Raw genomic sequence first — 20274 nt, 5'->3', positions numbered from 1 at the left:
AGTGTTGCATCCATTTGTTGAAATATCTCTGTTGGTATTCTGTCAATTCCCGGAGCCTTGTTTTTTGCCAGTGCCTTCAGTGCAGCTTGGACTTCTCCCTTCAGTACCATGGGTTCTTGATCATATGCTACCTCCTGAAATGGTTGAATGTCAACCATTTCTTTTTGGTACATTGATTTTTTGCATTCCTTCCATCAGTGCTTCCTGCGTTGATCAATATTTTGCCCATAGAATCCTTCAATATAGATGTTTGAATTTTTTCTTCAGTTCTTTCAGCTTGACCGTTAAAATAAAAAAACAGTGATTATGCCAGATGCCATCCAGGATGCAAAGAGATTGGATCACTCATACATTGCTAGTGGAGAAGTGAAATGGTACAACCTCTGTGGAAAATAGTTTGGCCATTATTTTAAACACTAACCATACGACCCAGCAGTTGCACTCCTGAGCATTTATCCCAGAGAAATGAAGATTCACATCCACACACAAACCTGTATATGAATGTTCATGGCACCTTTATTGTAATAGTGCCAAACTGAGAACCAGAATGTCTTGCAATAGGGAAATGATCAAACTGCAGTACATCCATGCCATGGCGTACTAGTCAGCAACAAAAAGAAATGAGCTGTTGATACACAAATCTCAAAAGGTCACATACCAAATGATTTCATTTCTATAACATTCTTGAATAGACAAAATTATAAGAACAGACTAGTGGCTATAGGGATTGGGATGGTGGTTGAGGTGGATGGGTGTGGCCATAAAGGGGTACAGGAGGGAGATTCTTGTGGTGTTGGGACAGTTCTATATCTTGATGGCTGTGGTGTCAGGAATCTACATGTGAGATAAAATGGCATAGAACTGTACACATTGTACCCATGTCACCTTCCCTGTTTTGCTATCGTACTATTCTTAAGAGGTAACCAATGGGGGAGCTAGGTGAAGGATATGTGGGACCTCCCTCAATGTTTTTTGCAACTTCCTGTGAATCGATAATTATCTCAAAATAAAAATTTTTTCTAAATGCTACACTGAAAAATAAGGTAACAGTGTTGTTAGGAGTGGGGTTGCTATTCTAGATTGGCCAGGGAAGGAGTCTCCGACAAGGAGCCATGGGAGCAGAGCCTTGAAGGGAGAAAGAAGAGTGCTTTGAACATGTGCAGGGAAGCACCTGGCAGACACAACGAATGCTTCAAAAGCCTGGAGACAAGTGCATGCTTGGGGTTTGGAGGATGTCTAAGTCATCTAGTGCTGCTGTAAAAGAAATACCACAAGTGGAGAAGTTTATTCTCTCACAGTCTAATAGGTTACAAGTCCAAATTCAGGGCTCCAGCTCCAAGAGAAAGCTTTCTCTCTCTGTCGGCTCTGCAGAAACGCCCTTGTCATCAATCTTCCCCTGGTCTAGCAGCTTCTCTGCACAGGGACACGGGGTCCAAAGGCACTACTTTCTTGGTAGTATGAGGTCCCCATGTCTTTCTACTTGCTTCTCTCTTTTATATCTCAGAAGAGATTGATTTAAGACAAAACCTAATCTTATAGATTGAGTCCTGCCTCATGACCATAACTGCCTCTAATCTCTGCCTCATTAACATCATAGAGGTAGGATTTACAACACATGGCAAAATCACATCAGATGACAAAATGGCGCATATTTTGGGGGGACACAATTCAATCCATGACAGAGGACAAGGCTGCAGGTGCAGCTGGAGTACAGGGTGCACAGGGTGAAGGCCAGTGTCCAACTTCTTTAGTCATTCTAAATAGATATTTGTTTGTACCTGAAGTGTTACTCTCTTCCTCAGAGGGTCCCCAAATCATGAAGGCTTTAGGCCGCACAACCTGGGTCCATCCCTGAGTAGGAATGAGGACAGAGAGTTGGTGGGAGGCTGCTCTGGCTCCGAGAGAGATGGAAAGCCTGGGGTGCTCCACAAAGGAGTGAATGACCATTGCTAGGACCTTCCAGCTGCTAGAGCCCCAGGTGGTGCCAACAGCTAAGTGCTCTACTACTACCCAAAAGGTTGGCAGTTTGAACCCACCTGGGGCACCTCAGAAGAAAGGCCTGGCGACCTGCTTCCAAAAAATCAGCCATCGAAAACTCTGTGGAGCACGGTTATGCTCTGATACCCGTGGGGTCGCCATAAGTTGGAGTCAACTTGACGGCAACTAATTTTTTGTTGCTTTTCCAGCTGCTTAGGGGCCCACGAATTGGAGAGGCCAAGGGTGGGAGCAGGGTGGCCAGGGAGGAGGCCATGTTGACAATCCAGGCAAACGTGACACTGGCGTGGACCAGGCTAGGCGAGGTGGAGGTGCTCAGAGCCGACAGGGTGTTGACAATGTGGATATGGCGGCAAGAGAGAAGCCACCGATGACACCAATGCTCTGGCCTGAGCAACCAGGAAAACGGCCTTTCCTTCCTTGAGCCATACGGGGAGACCTGTGGAGGGCAGGTGAAGCTTGGGGGACCTGGGACAGGTAGCTGGTGTGCCTGGAGCAGGGAGACAGGTTGGAGCTATGTGGTGGTCTTCAGAGCCTAGAGACTGGATTGGACGCTCAGGGTGGGTGCGAGCGGAGCAGAGTCCAGGGCTGTGCAGGTGGTGGGTGGCGGGGTAGAGCTTCAGGGCTCAGGGCAGCAGGTAAGGATGACAGAGCTAAGGAGACTGACAAGTGGTAGGCAGGAGACCCAGGAGAGGGCGTGACTCTCACCTTGCAAAAAGTGACCAGGAGGAAGGGACTTTGCTGCATCCAGGAGGACCCTGGAGCAGGAATGGTGGATATTTTTCTACCTCCTTATGCTCTGCCCCTAGCTGGCTGCCAGAACCCCCAGGTCTCTGCCCCCTTCCTGCCCATCAGCTCAGCTAAGCCCGTATCTCCACAGCTGTGTAGATGTCTCCCCTGCTTCCGGAGCTGCCACTTCCCCAAGCTGTCCAGGGCTGCCTCCATCCGAGCAGATGGACCTGGCACTGGGTCTCTAGCCTACCTCTGGGAGGAGGGGGTGAGAAATGGGAACTTCAGACCTACACTCCTGCAGCCAGGGGCATGGGTGGGTACTGCCGAGAGGTCCACATGCTTGTCCAAACTGCTCCTGGTCCAGGAAGTGCAGAGGCCCAGCACGACCCATGCCCCAAAAGATGTTTGTTGGTGGAGAGCCACCCAAACTCCGTCGCCTGCCTGATTCTCCTGTTCTGGGGTTTTGACATGATTTTGGCATCACAGAATGATGACAATGTACACAGAAGGTTACTCTCTCCAGAAATGAAAGCACCCCCATGAGGCACACAATGTGAGGGCATACTGTCTGGATCCATCCCCAAGTTCAAACACAGCCCTCAGCACATAAGGACTCTCAGCAGGACGTGTATCCAGATGCCAGGGCCCCGTACTTTGCAAAGCCAGCACAGAAACCAAGGACAGACAACCCGTGTTCCCCTACAGCTGAGTTGAGGGGTCAGAGGCAGCCTGAGGCGCTGCTTGGGGGCATCCCCGCACCGCCTGTGGTGTGAGCATGGCTGGGAGGGGACTGGTGCTCCAGGGGTGCTGGCAGCCATCTCTTTGAGCCCTCCAGTCTCTGTGCACTGGAACTGGGGAGAAGACATTTTCCCTGAATTATTCTGGCTGAAAATGTTTGCTCCACACTGACTCAGAAAAACACACTCCTAGAACCAGGGCCTCTTAGAGCTGGCAAAAACAAAGACCCGTTGACATGGAGTTGATTCTAACTCATAGATGACCCTATAGGACAGAGTAGAACTGTCCCATAAAAGTTCCAAGGACCGACTGGTGGATTTCAACTGCCGACCTTTTGGTTAGCAGCTGTAGGTCTTAACCACTATGCCACCAGGGCTCCCAGGACCCTGAAATGATGCAAACTCACCACCTCAGAAGAAAAAGAAAGGCTGGTAAAGGATGAGTTCCTTGTCTTTTGCAAGTGAGAAGGAAGAAAAGCAGGACCAAGAAAATGCAGGATTCCAGGCCACCAGAGGGCCTGGCTGAAGGCACAGAAATCGTTTTAAGTAAAAGAGACAGGTTTTTATGACAATTAGGGACTTCCTATTATCATATTACAAGAATGTGATTTCTATATTATTAATACGCTAATATCTACATTAGGTCCCGGAAATCCTGGTGGCATGGTGGCTAAGAGCTATGGCTGCTAACCGAAAGGTCGGCAGTTTGAATCCACCAGGCGCTCCTTGGAAACTCTAGGGGCAGTTCTACTTTGTCCTCTAGGAGTGCTATGAGTCGGAATCGACTTGACGGGCGCGGGTTTGGTTTGGTTTGGTTTGGGTTTATATTAGGCCCCTGGGTGTTGTGAATGGTTTGTGCTTAACTTCTAAGGGTTGGCAGTTGGAGCCCACCCAGTGGCACTCCAGAAGAAAGATCTGGCACACTGCTTCCATAAAGATTACAGCCAAGGAACGTGTTTGAAGCAGTTCTACTCTGTAACACATGGGGTTGCCATGAGTTGGAATCGACTAGACGGCAATGGGTTTAGTTTTTTTTTTAATCTATGTTATCATAAGGAGCCCTGATGGCACAGTTGTTACCATAAGCGCTCGGCTGCTAACCAAAAGGTTGGCAGTTCAAACCCACCCAGCGGCTCCACAGGAGAAAAGCCCTGGTGCCCCGTTCTGGTGATTACAGCCAAGAGAAGTCTGTGGAGCAGCTCGGCTTTGTCACAGGAGGTCCCTATGAGTTGAAAACAATTCGATGGCACCTAACAACAACCTAGTACCATACTACAATTTTTTTAGTCGTCATGGACCTGCAAGTCTCGAAAAACTGAAGATGGGTGGCCCTTGGCCAGGGGTGGACATGAGCTGAGCACTGGGAAGCTGGCCTGGACTTGGCTTCACCTTCTCCTCGCACCTGCACACAGGGGCTTTCCAACTTTCATACGAGAGGTCTGAAAAGGGCAGCAATTTGGCTTAAAACTGAAGGGGCGTGTGCATCCCAGAAGTGTGTCAGAATCCCTCCGTGGCTGGGAAGACCACCTCTGACTCCTCGTCAGGCCTAAGTGTGTGGGGGGTGCTGAGCTTGCCTCAGTGCGGGGGGTGCTGGGCCTACCTCAGTGCCGGGGGGGTGCTGGGCCTGCCTAAATCGGAGGCTGTGCTGTGGTGGTTGTTAGTTGCCATCAAGTTGATTCTGACTCACGGTGACTCCGCGTGTGCAGAGTAGAACTTCTCCGTAGGGTTTTCAAGGCTGTGACTGTTCAGAAGCAGATCACCAGGCCTGTCTTCCAAGGTGCCTCTGGGTAGATACGAATTGCCAATCTTTTGGCTAGTCAAATGCTTGACTGTTCGTGACGCCCAGAAATTTTTCTCTACCGGACAGGAAAAGGACATGGCGTTACACTCTTCCTGCTGAAACTGGTTCGGATTTTGTACACCATGCAGGAAGGCAGATGGGGCCTGCCTAGCCCCCGCCCCCTTTGAGCCCGTGAGCCCTCAGTTCCGGATGGCTTGGTGGTTCTTAGGCACGGCCACGTATCGCAGTTTCCTGAGGAAAGGTGGTCTGCGCAACATCCTCTCGTCCCACACGTACTCGGGGGAGAGCACCTTGGTGGGCTTGTGGTACAGCAGGTACTTGTTCAGGTGGCTCTCGTCATGCCACACGGCCTCAACGTGATTGGCTTGGTCCACCATCATCGCCTGGTGACAGGCCTTGGTGAGCCTGTGCACCTCTAGCACTGAGCCCCCAAAAAAGCCGCCAGCATAGTAGAAATCACCTTCATCTCTTGGAATGTAGGCCTGAGACAATGGGCGGCGTTCATACGTGAAGGCCTGGCGATCGGCAGCATAGAAGCCAGGGTGGAGTGTACCGAACAAGGAGGAGAGGATCTCCATGCCCACGTGGTCACTGAACTTCATGTCCACGTCTGCACACACCAGGTAGTCCACCTCACACAGGAAGCGCTGCCTGGAGAAGCTACTGATCATCTCCATGCGGTGCATGGACACATCCTGCCAGCGGGTGTAGTTGCGGACCTGGAGGACCAGCACCTGCCGGCCTTCCTGGAGGGGGACGGGCGGAACGTCAGCCGGCCAGTCAGTGAAGACGTAGTAGTTGACCTTGTGTCCCACCATGAAGTACTTCTCAGCCGTCTCCAGGAAGAGCTTCAGGAAGACCACGTACCTGCCAGGGCCACGGGAGCAAAGGAGGGAGAATGTTAATGCGGGGTCTCGGTGACCCCCAAGCCCTCTGGGCTGCCGAAAGCATGACCTTTTGAAAAACCGGAAAGAGCAACAGCATCACAGCCCCCCTAGCTGTCCCACAAGGCCTCCGTACACCTGCAAGCATCCCTGCCTCCACTCTATGAAAGGAGGGCCCGCAGCCCCAGCCGAGGAGGTCAGAACGTGCCTATACCCCTGCAGTCAAACAGAGCTGGGGCCGGGACCCCTGCCTACCTCTGCCTGAGCATAGGGGGCAACCGTTACAAGCTCCCACCCTCCGACTGGCCCTGCGTTGCTTGGGTCTCTCTATGCCTGGTGGGGCTGGTTCGGCCAGTGAGCACCCACCCAGCCACCAGCTCTCTTTGCTCTAAGCGGGTCTTGCTGAACCCCACATGTCTGTCCCCCCATCATAGCTCCTCTGTCCTTGAAGGCTTGAGGGTGTTTTGTTGACGAGAGCTTCATGGAACCGCTGATACGTTTAGGAGAGGGGTCTGCCTAAACTATTCTACTGGATCAGGGGTCGGGCTCGGATTCTGGAGGCAGGGGAAAGGGGAGAAGAAGATTCCAGAAAGAAGAAGGGGTATCTCACATCCAACCTATAGGCTTCTAGGCCTAGGTCCTTCACCTCCTTTGGCAAGTCTCCAACCCCCTCAGATGGCTGGTCCCTCCCTGTGCACCCAAGGGCCCTGTGCTCCCTACACCCATCACCTGGTAGGTGTGTCGTGTCCCCGAGACCCTGAGTTCGTCGAGCAGGTACGTGGCTGCTGCACCTGTTGCCCATCCCTGGCTGGCCAGCAGACCCCTCTTCAGGGGAATGTATACCCACCCTCTGCTATCTCCCCCTTTTTGATGGCAAACACAGCCCAATGGTGGCGTTCTGGAGCTGGAACTGCGCATTCAGGATGTCAATGTTGAAGGTCCCCTCCCAGACAATAGGAGCCAGCCAAGGGGTCAGGACAAGGACGTCACTCCGGCTGCACAGCAAGAAGCCACAGGAGAGTGTGAGCTGGCAGGCCCGCCCCCCTTCAACACCCCTCAGCCTCCGTCTCCTCGGGGTCCCCAGGCTAACCACAGCTTCCAGAACAACTTGGCATTTGCCAGGAAACCAACTAGATGCAAATCCAGACTCAGACTTGCTTGAAGTCTCCGATTTCAGTGAGTGCTGGGCTGGCTGGGCCCACACGGGGTGCCGAGTTTGCCAAAGGGCAGGGTTGCGCCAGGCTGGCAGGAAGCAGACCCCTGCCTCAGCAAAGTCTTGGGGGGCAAGGGGAGAAAAAACCAGAAATGCAAACTGAAGGAAGGGAAAAGGGAAGGAAGCAAAATACTGTCTGAGCCTCCAAACCCAGAGGAAAAGCTAAAAGAAAAAGAAGCTGGCAGCAAGGTCACACCGAGTTTTAAAGTCAATGGAACCACTCTTTAGTATGTTCAGAACAGCCCTGTGGAGCATGTCAAATTTCTGTAAGTCTGCTCACCAGGGTGTTAGCACCTTTGGCTGGGGGTACATCATCCTAAAAGAATAAAACACTGTAAATGAGTTTGCATGGAAATCACAGGACTGTAGTAAGAGGGGAGCCCTGGAGCCAAGGTTGGCAGTTCAAATCTACCAAGCCGCTCCTTGGAAACTCTATGGGCTGCTATAGGGTTGCTATGAGTCAGAATCGACTCGACAGCAATGGGTTTGGTTTTGGCTTTTGGTAATAAGACAGGGGATTTGTGTTGCTCTGCTCAAACCCCTCAAAAAACCAAACCCACTGCCGTCAAGTCAATTTCAACTTAGGGCGATCCAGTGTGTTACAGAGGAGAACTGCTCCATAGGGTTTGCCTGCCTATAATCTTAATGAAAACAGATTGCCAGGTCTTCCTTCCATGGTGTCACTGGGTGGGTTTGAATCTCCAACCTTTAGGTTAGTAAGGAGCACAAACCATTTTTGCCACCAGGGACTTCATGGCTCAAACAGCCAGGGCAAAAGCCACCCTGTACCAGCTGCACTGTGAGGCCTGGAGCCACCTTTGTCAGGGCAGAAACCCAGCCCTGGGGTACGTGGGGAACCACAGGGGTCTCAGTTTCACCATCTGTAAAATGGGTGGATGGGACTCAATGACCCCGGGACACACTGCATCCTGCTTGACTTAAGGCGGGGGGCGGAGATCTAAGGGGTTGTGTTCTAATTCACTGTGGGGAAAAGGAGATTGGTTGGGAAACCACCAGGTGTGCAGACACCTGCACCTGGCCTGAAGCCTGGCTGGTGTCCTTGGGCAGGCTCGTGGCTCTCAGAGGCCAGGTCCCCTGTCAGCGCAGCCGGGGGAGTGACGCCCACCCCTCGTGGTTGTCACAGGGCCAGCTCCAGCAATGGCTTACTGTGCTTTGCCAGATGCAACACCCCATAAAAAAGTGTGCACAGTGGCAGTGTCCACAGCTAAGGGTACCCAAGAAACACCAGCCAGCAGGCCGCCTGGAATAGCAGCCATGACTGCGATTTGAATTTCCATGATGTGTTTAGAAGTGGGGTGACCACCTCATCCTGGGTACCCAGGACACTCGCAATTCTAGCACGGACAGAGACCACTCAGGAAACCCCAAGGCCCTGGGCAGACCAGGATGCTGATCTCACTGCTTAAAGCTGAATGGCACACACTGGTCAGCAGTAACACCACTAGCCCCGGATCCCTCAGGGGCTGGAAGGTGAAAAGTCACCCCAGAGCCTTCAGGAAGGAGGCCTGGGGAGGGGGGTTGGCTGCGTATCTGCACATCCATGTACAGACTAGGGCTGGGGGGACCACCTGATGTGGGGGTACCAGGAGAGGGATGGTACCTTGACAAATTCCCAACTCGCAGACCGTTTGGGTCTCCTGCAGCCGCACTGCAGAGCAAGAACACAGGGGTTTTAGTATTAGCGTTGATCGCTAGAGCCAGACTGCTTTCCAAAGCAGCTGTCACAGTCATGTGGCCCAGAGGTCTGTGACGTTGGCTGTCTCCCTGCAGCGAGCCTGTTCCGGGTGTTATGGTTCTCCATTTTGGCCAACCTGCTATTAGGGTGGTCGCTGGAGCTGCAGTGATGCAAATGGAGGGACATAGCCAGGGGTCCCCGTGAAGGGGGACAGTGTGGCCCAAGGTGGGGACACGGATCCGTCTGAGATGGGGCCAGTAGAGCAAGCCCTGGGCATGGTGGGTGTCTCTTGGAAGGACCCAGACATGCAGCAGTCGGGGGCTTTGGGGCCCAGCAGCAGAGCCTCCGCCCTCCTCCACATGGCATCCCAGCCAACAGCGAGCAGCCTGACACCTCAAACATGCCTGCCACCCCATCCAGAGGGGAGTCCTTCTCCCGCTGCACGTGGACTGGCCTGGTCACTCATGTCTAACAAAGTGTGGTGGATGTGATGCTGTGTCCCTTTAGAAGCCAGCCATAGACGGCGATACAGCTCCAGTGTCGTCTCTCTCAAGAAGCTCAATGGTGGAGCTTCACAACCAAGCTGAGAGGAAGCCAAGGGAGGCCCACGGGAGGCTGTGTGTAGGTGCCTCGCTGAGAGCCGGCATCAACCATCCACAATGTGAGGAGGCCTCTGAGGTGACCCAGCTCCAGACACCATCCGCCTACAAGCACATGAGAAAGCGCCAGAGAACCACCTAGCTGAGCCCAGTCAGAACCGAGGGAGACACAGTTACAAACGACTGTTGAGGTTTCACACCTCTAATCAGGGTGGCTGTTACAAGTGGTAGATAACTCACACAAGCAGGAACTGGCCAGATAAAAGAGCAGGAAGGAGAGAGGTACCCCACAAAGGGCACAGCAGGTGGAAGGGCCTAGAAAGCGGACCAGTCTGCACCCTGGAGGAGCCACCACAGGCCCCTTGGCTGGACTGCATAGTGTGAGGCCGCAGCGGCGAGAGGAGGCTGGAGAGGTGGTGCAGACCAGAGGAGCCTAGTACGCTGTGTTCCGGAAATATCACTTGGCTACGTGAGGAGATTGGGGTTCGGGGTTCATGGAGACAGGGAGCTGAGCACGAAGCTGGTGGAGAAGTGCCGGTGCCTCAGCCAGAGTAGTGACCGTAACGAAGAGAAGTACATGAATTTGAGAGACACTGAAAGGTAGAGCTGACATGATTCGGTAGCAGTCAGAAACGGGTGATGAGGGATGACTGGCGCATCAACGACAACGCCCAGGTTTCTAAGTCAGGCGCCAGGTGGAAGGTGAAGCCATTCACTCTGCATTTGTGGAGAAATACGCTCTACCTGATTAGGGAGTGGCCATTCAAAGATACAGGGCAAGGGGCCGGGACACAGGGTGAGAAGTGGGGCCAGTAAGGCAATGCCCAGCACAAAAGAGAAGCAAATAAAGGAGCTACAACACAGGAGAGAAGCAAAAGCTGCAGGCCTGTCAGCTATCCAGGGATTTTCATTTGATCTGAGCTGACAGTAAGGTGTCCAGGTGATCAAATGACAACTGTGGTCATGTTGTCATGAAGCTTTCAGATGTTTAGCAACTTGGAGGTGGCTTGAGTGCACACGTGAGGTGCACAAATGACTCAAAATCAAAATTTCAGAGTACACCTCATAAGCCTGAAATGGGGGAGCGGATGGGCTTGGATTGGATCCTGGCAAAATGACGTGGGTAGACCCACGCCCCAAAGCTACAGGAGTAGACCCATACCCCAGAGCCTCATGGTTAGACCCACACCTCAAAGCTGCATGCTCTCAGAGAGAGAGGAAAAAAAACCCACAATTGCCATGAGTCGGCCCCAACACATGGCAACCCCCTGTGTGTCAGAGTAGAACTCTGCTCCATGGGTTTTTAATGGCCAATTTTTGGAAGTAGATTGCCCAGCCTTTCTTCCAAGATGCCTCTAGGGGGACGTGAACCTCCAGCCTTTCTGTCAGCAGCTGAGTGTGTTCACCGTTCCCACCATGGAAGCAGGAGTAGGACTGTGGTGACCATGCCTGGGATGATGGAGCCTCTGTGGGCTGGGCCGTGTCCGACTCACTTCCTACTTATCATTTGTGTATGGCACAGGGCCCTCAGCTCCCAGCTCTCCTCTCCTTGCAGGTGCCAGGAGGGTTGTCCTTTCTGCCTCTTGAAGTGTGGAAGTGTCATCTGCCGTGTGTCACTTCATGCTATCTTGTCAGTGTCGTCTGTTCCCTCCCGCCGTGACCCCTGAGCCGCATGTTGAGCAGGCAGCATCAGAAGATGACGGAGGAGGGGAAAGGAAGACTCCGTGCTTAGCGGACCCTGAGCTTCTGTTAAAACCAAAAACCCAAACTCGTTGCTGTTGAGTCGATTCTAACTCGCGGTGACTAGGATAGAGTAGAACTGTCCCATAGGGTTTCCAAGGAGTGACTGGTAGATTTGAACTGCCAGCCTTTTGGTTAGCAGCCGTAGCTCTTAACCGCTGCACCACCAGGGCTTCTACTTATATATTTGCTATAATTAAAAAAAAAAGATGGTATCCCTACATGATTAAACTGAGCAAAGCCACAACTGGCCCCCACTGGACAGTCAGCAAGAGACAAACATGGATTGTGTCAAATCACTGGTGGCGGGGGAGGGGGGTGGTAGAAAAAGGAAGCCCTGGGAGCAGCTGGCCCTCTCTAGCAGAGCCCAGAGAGAGAGGAGGGGCCAGCACCACCAATGTGTAATCCCAGGGGGCAGGGAGGGGCCCATGGAGCAGCAAGCACAGCCCCAGCTCCCCAGAAGTTTCCCTGAGGTCTTGGTGCCCCTCACCCATCCTTCACTCCCACTCACCTTGCCCCAGGTAGCAAGTTTTCCAGTCGCTGGCTTCCTGGGCTCAGGAAACAATAGCTGTGGGGGGAAAGGACACCAGAACCAAATGTTGAAGGAGGCAGAGATGAAATCCATCTGTCCATCCCTCTGAAAAGTCTGTACTGGAAGCCCACCCAGTAAGCCAGGCCTCCCTCAAGGCAGTGGCTGGGGAGCAAGTTCTGCAGGCTTTTCGTCTAGTCCAGGTGGCTGGGAGGCTAGCAGGGGAGGGTCCCTGTGACCAGTGGTCCCTGTGGCCTGTGCTCTGCATAGGAGCACCTGTGCTGCATGGCCTTACCCCAGCGCTCCAGGACAGCCGGCACCTGGAAGCAGCTCCCAGCCTGGGCTCCCAGCTCAGGGGCTCTCCCACTCACCTGCTGGGCAGCGCTGGGCCAGGTACTCAGCGTGCATAGCCAGCCTCAGACGGCTCATGTGTGGAGTGGGGAAGAAGGTGACCTTACCTCCCAGGTGGTGGGGGAGCTTACCTAAAAGTGTGTGTAAAGGGCCACGCCCACCTGGCCCAGACCAGGTGCTCAGCACTGCCACTGGTGCCATTACTGGGGGTACATTCAGAGTCCCCCCAGGAGGTTTGGCTTTCTGCTTCTCCCCAAGCCTGGCTAGCCAGAAGAGTCGATATTCTTCTTACCCAAAGAAGGCCAAGATGAGAGTTAGGGGCAGCAAGGCCACAGGGTGAAGCAAACAGCATTTTGGCCACCCTGAGAAACAGCAGTGAGAAATAAGGTTACTTCCCACTCTTCCTTTTACCAGCCCCACTTGTCCTTTATTCTTATGATCCAGACATCGGATCTGGCTAGTGACCTCCACGCTGCCAAGCCTCCCTCCCCTCTTGCTGGTGATTCTTTTGAGTGAAACACAGCAGCTCCAACACAAGTTCAAGATGTGATTCCTCCTGTCTCACTCAGAGAGAAGGGGAAAACGTTCCTCCCACCCCCGTCACTACCACTGTTCCGATATTAGCTCAGCCTCTCGGTGGCCTCTTTCCATGGAGCCCGTTTCCCAGGGAAACACCACTATATCAAACAATGTTCAGTGTGACCCATAGTTTTCATTGGCTGATTTTCGGAAGTAGATCACCAGGCCTTTCTTCCTAGTCTGTCTGAGTCTGTAAGCTCCACTGAAACCTGTCCACCATGGGTGACCTTGCTGATATCTGAAATAAAGGCGGCCTAGGTTCCAGCATCACAGCAACACGCAAGCCCCCATAGTACAACAAACTGACAGATGGGTGGGGAGCTGATTTCTGTACCTTTATAGTAAATCTTGAAATCAGGGAGTGTAAGGCCTCCAGCTTTGTTTTTCCTTTTCAAAACTGTTTTGGCTACAACCTTCGCATTTCTGTATAACTTTGAAATCATCTTGTCAATTTTGACAGAATGTCTTCTGGAGTTTTGATTGGGATTATGTTGACTCTATGGGCTCAAACATAGCAATGTTTGTGAAGATGGCGCCTGACCAGGCACTGTTTCGTTCTGTTGTACACGGGTCGCTGTGAGTCAGAACTGACTCCGTGGCACCTAATGACAAGATTTGAATCTATAGATCACTTCTGGGAAAATTGACAGTTTAACAATATGGGGTTTCCAATCCACGAACATGGTCTCCATTTATTTAGGTCTTTTTTAATTTCTTTAAGTAATGCTTCATAGTTTTAACTGTAAAAGTGTTACTCTTAATATTTGTAAGTCATATACCTGATAAGAGGTGTGGATCCAGAATATATGAAGAACTCCCAAAAACTTCTCAACAAATAAGGCTACGAATACCTCAATTTAAAAAAGACAAAAAGTTTGAATGGACATTTCACCAAAGGAGATATACCGATGACTGATAAGCACAAGAAAAGATGTGCAACATCATTAGTCTTTAGGGAAATGCAAATCAAAACCATGATGAGATACCACTTTATACCCACCAGAACGACTCTAACAAGTGTTGACGGTGGTGCGGAGAAATTGGAACCCTCATACATTGCTGATGGGAATGTAAAATGGTGCAGTCACTATGGAAAAGAGTTTGGTAGTGTCTTAAAATGTTAAACGGAGATTTACCCTATGACCCAGCGATTCTGCTCCTAGGTGTCTACCCAAGAGAAATGAAAACATACGTCGATACAAAGACTTACACATGAATGTTCATAGCAGCCTTATTCAAAATAGCTAAAAAATGGAAACAATCAAAATGTCCACCAACAGATGCATGGATAAACAAAAATGGTATATCTATGCAATGGAATATCATTCAGCCATCAAAAGGAGTGAAGTACTGATACATGCTACAACACAGATGAACCTCAAAAACTATATTTTAAATGTTAGAAGTCAGATACAAAAGACCATATATGAGGGTAAGTCAAAACCTATTGCTACAAAATCATGTTGTTGTTGCTAGGTGCCATCGAGTCAGTTCTGACTCATAGCAGCCCTGTGTACAACAGAATGAAACGCTGCTCCATCCTGCGCCACAAAATCATAGAAACCTTTATTAAACAAAAATATCCAAATGTGAAGCTATTGTTTCTCTGTATATCCTCTATCTAGGCCTGTACACTTCTGAAGGCGGTGTTTCCATCTCTCTTAATTCTTCCCCAAAGAATTCTGCGCTCTTCGATTTATACCAGGTCAAAATGGCAGTTCTGGCATCCTCGAGGGACTGAAATTGTGTTCCTTTTAAATATTCTTTGAGTTTGGGGAACAAAAAGAAGTCTGAAGGAGCAAGATCAGGGCTGTAGGGTGGATGGTTTAAGGATTCCCGATGAAATTCTAGCAGGACAGCCCTTGCTACCCTCAAGGAATGAGCAGGTGCACTGTTGTGATGGAAAAAAATTCCTCAGCGCAGCTTTCCTGGCCCTTTTCTCACAATCACAGTTTCCAATTTTCTTAAAACTTCTTCTTTAATAAGCCCCTGTGATCATCCTGTGTCCTTCAGGAAAATCTATCAAGGTTACCCCTTTGGAACCCCCAAGAAACAGTCGCCATAACCTGAGGGGTGGTCCCTCTGTTGGCTCATCTTTGAGGTCTTCCCAACTATCCTTAAAACTCCTGACCCATCTAAAAACTGTTGTTTTCTGTGGGGCAGAATTCCCATAAACTTGTTGCAAAGCTTCAATGATTTGGGAAAATGTCTGCTTGAGTTTTGTTAAAAATTAAATATTAGTCCTGACCTCAAAATCGTTTTTCTCTGTGGCATAAAAAGTATCCTTTTTTTTTTTTTTTTGAGGGCACCCTAATGATGCCTTCTGTATTGTCTGCAACCATCCACTGATCACAGAGACGTGTTTAAACACGTTTTGTTTGGAATAAGCCTATGCATGTATGAACTGAAAACCTAGTAGCAATACTTTCTGACTTAGCATCATGGACTGAATTGAGTCCCCCCAAAATACCTGTCAACTTGGCTAGGCCATGATTTCCAGTATTGTGTGATTGTCCACCATTTTGTCATCTGATGTGATTTTCCTATGTGTTGTAAATCCTGTCTCTATGATGTTGATGAGATTCAGTCTACAAGATTGGACTGTATCTTAAGCCAATTTCTTTTGAGGTATAAAAGAGAGAAGCGAGCAGAGAGACAGGGAGACCTCATACAACCAAGAAAGTAGAGCCAGGAGAAGAGCGCATCCTTTGGACCTGGGGTTCCTGCGCCGAGAAGCTCCTAGACCAAGAGGAGATTAATGACAAGGACCTTGCTCCAGAGCTGACAGAGAAAACATTCCCCTGGCACTGGCCCCCTGAATTTAGACTTCCAGCCTACTAGACTGAGGGAATAAACTTCCGCTTGATAAAACCCTCCACTTACAGTATTTCAGTTACAGCAGCAGTAGATGACTAAGACACTTACCCTAGTATCGTGAGATTCCATTTGTATGCAATATCCAGAAAAGGCAAAGCCATAGAGATAGAAAGTGGTTGCCTAGGGCAGGGGGTATGTCTTAGTTTCCTAGAACTGCCATAACAAAATGCCACAAAGTGGGTGGCTCTAAAGAACAGACATTTACGTATCTCCCATGTCTCAGCCATGTTGGTTCCTTCTGAGGCTCTGAGGGAGGATCTGTTCCCTGCCTCTCTCCTAGCTTCTAGTGGCTCCTGACAATCCTGGGCGTTCCATCCTCACATGGTTGTTCTTCCTCTGTCTACATCTGTCTCCATGTCTGTTCTCCTCTTTTGTAAGACACCACTTGATCGGGACCAGGCCCCGCCACGTAGCTTCATGTTCACTGACAACATCTGCAAAGACCCTATTTCCAAACAGGTCCAGGGGTTAGGACTTCAGCTTACTTGATTGGAGGATATAATTCAACCCATGACAGGGTAGAATGAAAAGTAACTGCAAAGGGGCACAAGGGAAATTTTGGGGGGGATGGGAAATTTCTAAAATTGTTTGCAAACTCTGCAAATTAAATAACGGACTAGTACACTTGAAACAAGTTAATGTGGTGGAATATAGATGATTCTTCAGTGAAACTGTTTTTAAAAAGTGTCATTAACAGATCAGTGGCGCCAAGTGAAGAGGAATCGCTAAGAAAAGGGTTAGGTGTGTGAAGGGTAGGGCTCAGTTGCTCAGTGTCTTGGTCATCTAGTGCTGCTCTGACAGAAATACCACACACATGGATGGCTCTAACAAAGAGAAGTTTATTCTCTCACGGTCCGGTAGGCTAGAAGTCTGAATTCAGGGCGCTGGCTCCAGGGGAAGGCTTTCTCTGTCAGCTCTGGAGGAAGGTCCTTATCATCCATCTTCCCTTGGTCTGGGGGCATCTCAGAGCAGGATCCTCAGGTCCAAAGGACGAGCTCTGCTCCTGGCACTGCTTCCTTGGTGGTGTTAGGTCCCCATGCCTCTCTGCTCGCTTCTCTCTTTTATATCTCAAAAGAAATTGGCTTAAGACACTACCTAATCTTGTAGACCTCATCAGTGTAACTGTCGCTAATCCATCTTATTACATCATAGTGATAGGATTCACAGCACATAGGGAAATCCCATCAGATGAATACAATACTGGGAATCATGACCTAGCCAAGTTGACAGATATTTTGGGGGGACACAATTCAATCCATGACACTCAGTAAAAACTGTTGTTGGGTATTTTTGTTTTACTTTTTTTTTTTTTAAGTCATGCCTACAATTCTGAGTAGGAAGTTGCATTTATTTTTGTGCAATTATCAGTGAAACCTGTCCTTGATGGTAGGAGACCTGGAACTCAGGTATTGCTATTTTTCAGAGTTCCTGAACATGGTTGTCAGTCTCTAGGGGCCTGGTCAGGAGCCAAGCATTGTCTCAGGGGCCATACATCAGTGGGTCAGGCTACCCCCTACTCATGCTCCACCAAAGGTGTCCTCCTCCATTGTCTTCAAGGCTGCTGGTGACCTGTTCCTGCCTCTCCCAGGGTCATCATGCCCCATGCCCCAGCTGCTCCGCCTCCTCTAGTATGCCCAGGCAGCCACCCTTGCTGTGTCCTCTCCCCAGCACACTCCTCCCCCAGGCTTTCACACCCCTGTACCCCGCCACTCACGTCTCTAAGGCCACCTCCTCACTGGCCCACTGCTGCAGCCATTCTTACCTAGTACCCACCTCCTTGATACTTTATGTAGAAAATATTTGTTGAATGAATGAATGAATAAGCAAATCAATGAACAGGAATGCGAATAACCCAGGAATGGGAACTAGTTTGCCAGGTTTCTCAAAAGGCCTGAACTTTTTTTTATATATATATAATTTTTATTGTGCTTTAAGTGAAAGTTTACAAATCAAGTCAGTCTCTTACACAAAAACCCATGTAGACCTTGCTGTGCACTCCCAATTACTCTCCTCCTAATGAGACAGACTGCTCTCTCCCCCCACTCTCTCTTTTCACGTCCATTTCCCCAGTTTCTAACCCCCTCCACCCTCTCATCTCCCCTCTAGGCAGGAGATGCCAACACAGTCTCAAGTGTCCACCTGATCCAGGAAGCTCACTCCTCACCAGCATCCCTCTCCAACCCATTGTCCAGTCCAATCCATGTCTGAAGAGTTGGCTTGGGGAATGGTTCCTGTCCTGGGCCATGACCACCGGGGTCCTTCTAGTCTCAGTCAGACCATTAAGTCTGGTCTTTTTATGAGAATTTGGGGTCTGCATCTCACTGCTGTCCTTGCTCCCTCAGGGGTTCTCTGTTGTGTTCCCTGTCAGGCAGTCATCGGTTGTGGCCGGGCACCATCTGGTTCTTCTGGTCTCAGAATGATGTAGTCTCTGATTCGTGTGGCCCTTTCTGTCTCTTGGGCTCGTAATCGCCTTGTGTCCTTGGTGTTCTTCATTCTCCTTTGATCCAGGTGGGTTGAGACCAATTGATTCATCTTAGATGGCTGCTTGCTAGCGTTTAAGACCCCAGACGCCACTTTTCAAAGTGGGATGCAAAATGTTTTCTTAATAGATTTTATTATGCCAATTGATTTAGATGTCCCCTGAAACCATGGTCCCCAAACCCCTGCCCCTGCTACGCTGAAGGCCTGAACTTCGTAATCCTTAAGATGTTTGCCTTTGTCTAGTCGGCGCCAGGCCCTCCTGTGGGACCTCAGGGTAATAGACATGAATGGCCAGTCCCTGGTCCTCCAAGGATCCCAGACCAGATAAAACGATGCATCCCTGTAATCTGAAGCTGACTATGATAAAGGGGGGTGCAGTGACACATCTTAGTTTCGCCCCGTGTAATTGAGGGCAGCTTTCAGGTCACAGGGTTTTTGAGGGGTCATTGAGCACGCAGTAAACAGGAACAAACTGCGAATATGGTTGAGGGCAAGGCCTACATTACCCCCATACTCATGCACTTTCTCCACGAATGTTACACTGCTCTGGCTCCCCTCACCTCTGGGAGTCAGCCCACCTCTACCAGCACCTAGAGCAGGGCACCACTATATTTGATTCTCCTCCCCAGATGTTCACACACACACACATACACGCAATACTCTCAGTTAAAGGTATATTGCCCCCCTCTGCACTCCAGCTCTGGTCTGAAGCCCCTCTTCCGGCTCAGTGCAGGAGCCCATCTTGCCTGCCCTAGGCAGTGTGCGTCCCTGCGATCCTGAGCTCTGCTTTCTTTGCTTGGAGCTCGGTGCAGAGGTCCCATGTCATTGTAAGCATGCGACCTGCCAGCAGAACTTTTCGGGTGCACCATCACTTCTTGGGCCTGGGGGCTCCTCCAGGCCAGCAGAATAGGGCTGGGCCCCAATGGGTTACAGTCTCAGCTCCTTTCCAGAGCTCCGGGGAACCCAGCCCACACCCCCACTGTCAGCCCCCAGGCTGTCGGCACCCGGTACTCCAGTTCCGGAATAGGCGGGGGTGTGTACGTGGAGGGACTGGGCCTCCAGACGGCCGGGCGTCCGCGGTGCCACCAGCGTAATCAGCACTAAGGCTCACCGGAGGATGAGCCCAGCCGCCCTCCTCCTGGGTCCCGAGCTCCGCTGGTCTCAGGAAGCCTCCAGCCTTCCCTCGCGGGCCGCTGGGGTCACGGCGGCCGCTGTACAGCTCCCCCGTCGGCCGGGAGCGCGCGGCTCCGGGCGATCACCCCGGTGAGCGCTCGGGCACGCGCCTTGGTCCCCAGCTGCAACCCTGCCCGCCGGCACCTAGGGGAACTGGGCTGCACTCACCAGTCGGCTTCCGCAGCGGCGCGGCCAAGGCTCCACGCCACCAGTGCGCCCCGGGTCTCCTCCGTCGGCCTCCGCACCGGGAACCCGAGGCGAAACCCGGCACCGGGGCAGCTGGGCGGCACCGCAGAGGGGACACCGGGTCCGGGTGAGGGGAGAACCCTGCGGGGCGGGGCCTCCTCGCGCCGGCAGCCGATGAGCTGCGCAGCCCCGCCCCCCGGCCCTAGAAGCCCGGCCCCCAGCGCCCCAGGCCCTAAATCCCCTACTCCTGAACCCAGACACCAGATCCCCTTATCCGCGACCCCTGGAGCCCCGGCTTCCCGCTGGCACCTGCCCACGATGCCTCGCCCTCAGGCGCACCTGCCCTTGACACCCCGCGTCCCCAGATGCCCCAGAGCCCATTGGCGCTGGATTCGGGCAGAATCACTTCCGCTGCCTCCCGACGCCTCACCGAGCCTGGCGGTCCCGAGCAAAGATCCGCAGCTGCCTCCGAGCGAGCCCGCCTGAGCCCGATCCCTTCCGGACCCCGCCATGGCTTGAGGTCCCTAGCTCATTCGCGAATAGTAGCTGAGCCCCCGCCCAGCCCGGCCTCTGCCCGCGGAAGCCGGCGCGACGCCGTGCCCGCCTGTCTGGGCAGGATACATGTCCCCTAACGGACGGGAAGTGGGGGACTCGCAAGGGGCATCCTGAAAATGGGTGTGGTAACGACTGCAATACACACT

At 51.5% G+C, this 20274-nt stretch overlaps 1 protein-coding gene across 1 annotated transcript; it reads right to left on the bottom strand.

Moving 5' to 3' along the window:
• Nucleotides 1-409: 409 nt before the first annotated feature.
• On the bottom strand, nt 410-19736 carry ABO (ABO, alpha 1-3-N-acetylgalactosaminyltransferase and alpha 1-3-galactosyltransferase). The gene is made up of 5 exons (XM_049896427.1): nt 19556-19736; nt 12570-12639; nt 11909-11965; nt 7643-7678; nt 410-6132 (listed from the first exon to the last, which is right to left on the bottom strand). Exons 4-5 carry the CDS (start codon nt 7675-7677, stop codon nt 5445-5447), a joined length of 723 nt encoding a protein of 240 aa, XP_049752384.1. The 5' UTR covers nt 7678; nt 11909-11965; nt 12570-12639; nt 19556-19736; the 3' UTR covers nt 410-5444.
• Between the last annotated feature and the right edge of the window lie 538 nt (nt 19737-20274).

This window comes from Elephas maximus, chromosome 9, assembly GCF_024166365.1.
Source record: "Elephas maximus indicus isolate mEleMax1 chromosome 9, mEleMax1 primary haplotype, whole genome shotgun sequence".
In the NCBI taxonomy this organism is placed as follows: domain Eukaryota; kingdom Metazoa; phylum Chordata; class Mammalia; order Proboscidea; family Elephantidae; genus Elephas; species Elephas maximus.
This window is presented reverse-complemented; position numbering and strand designations above follow the sequence as displayed.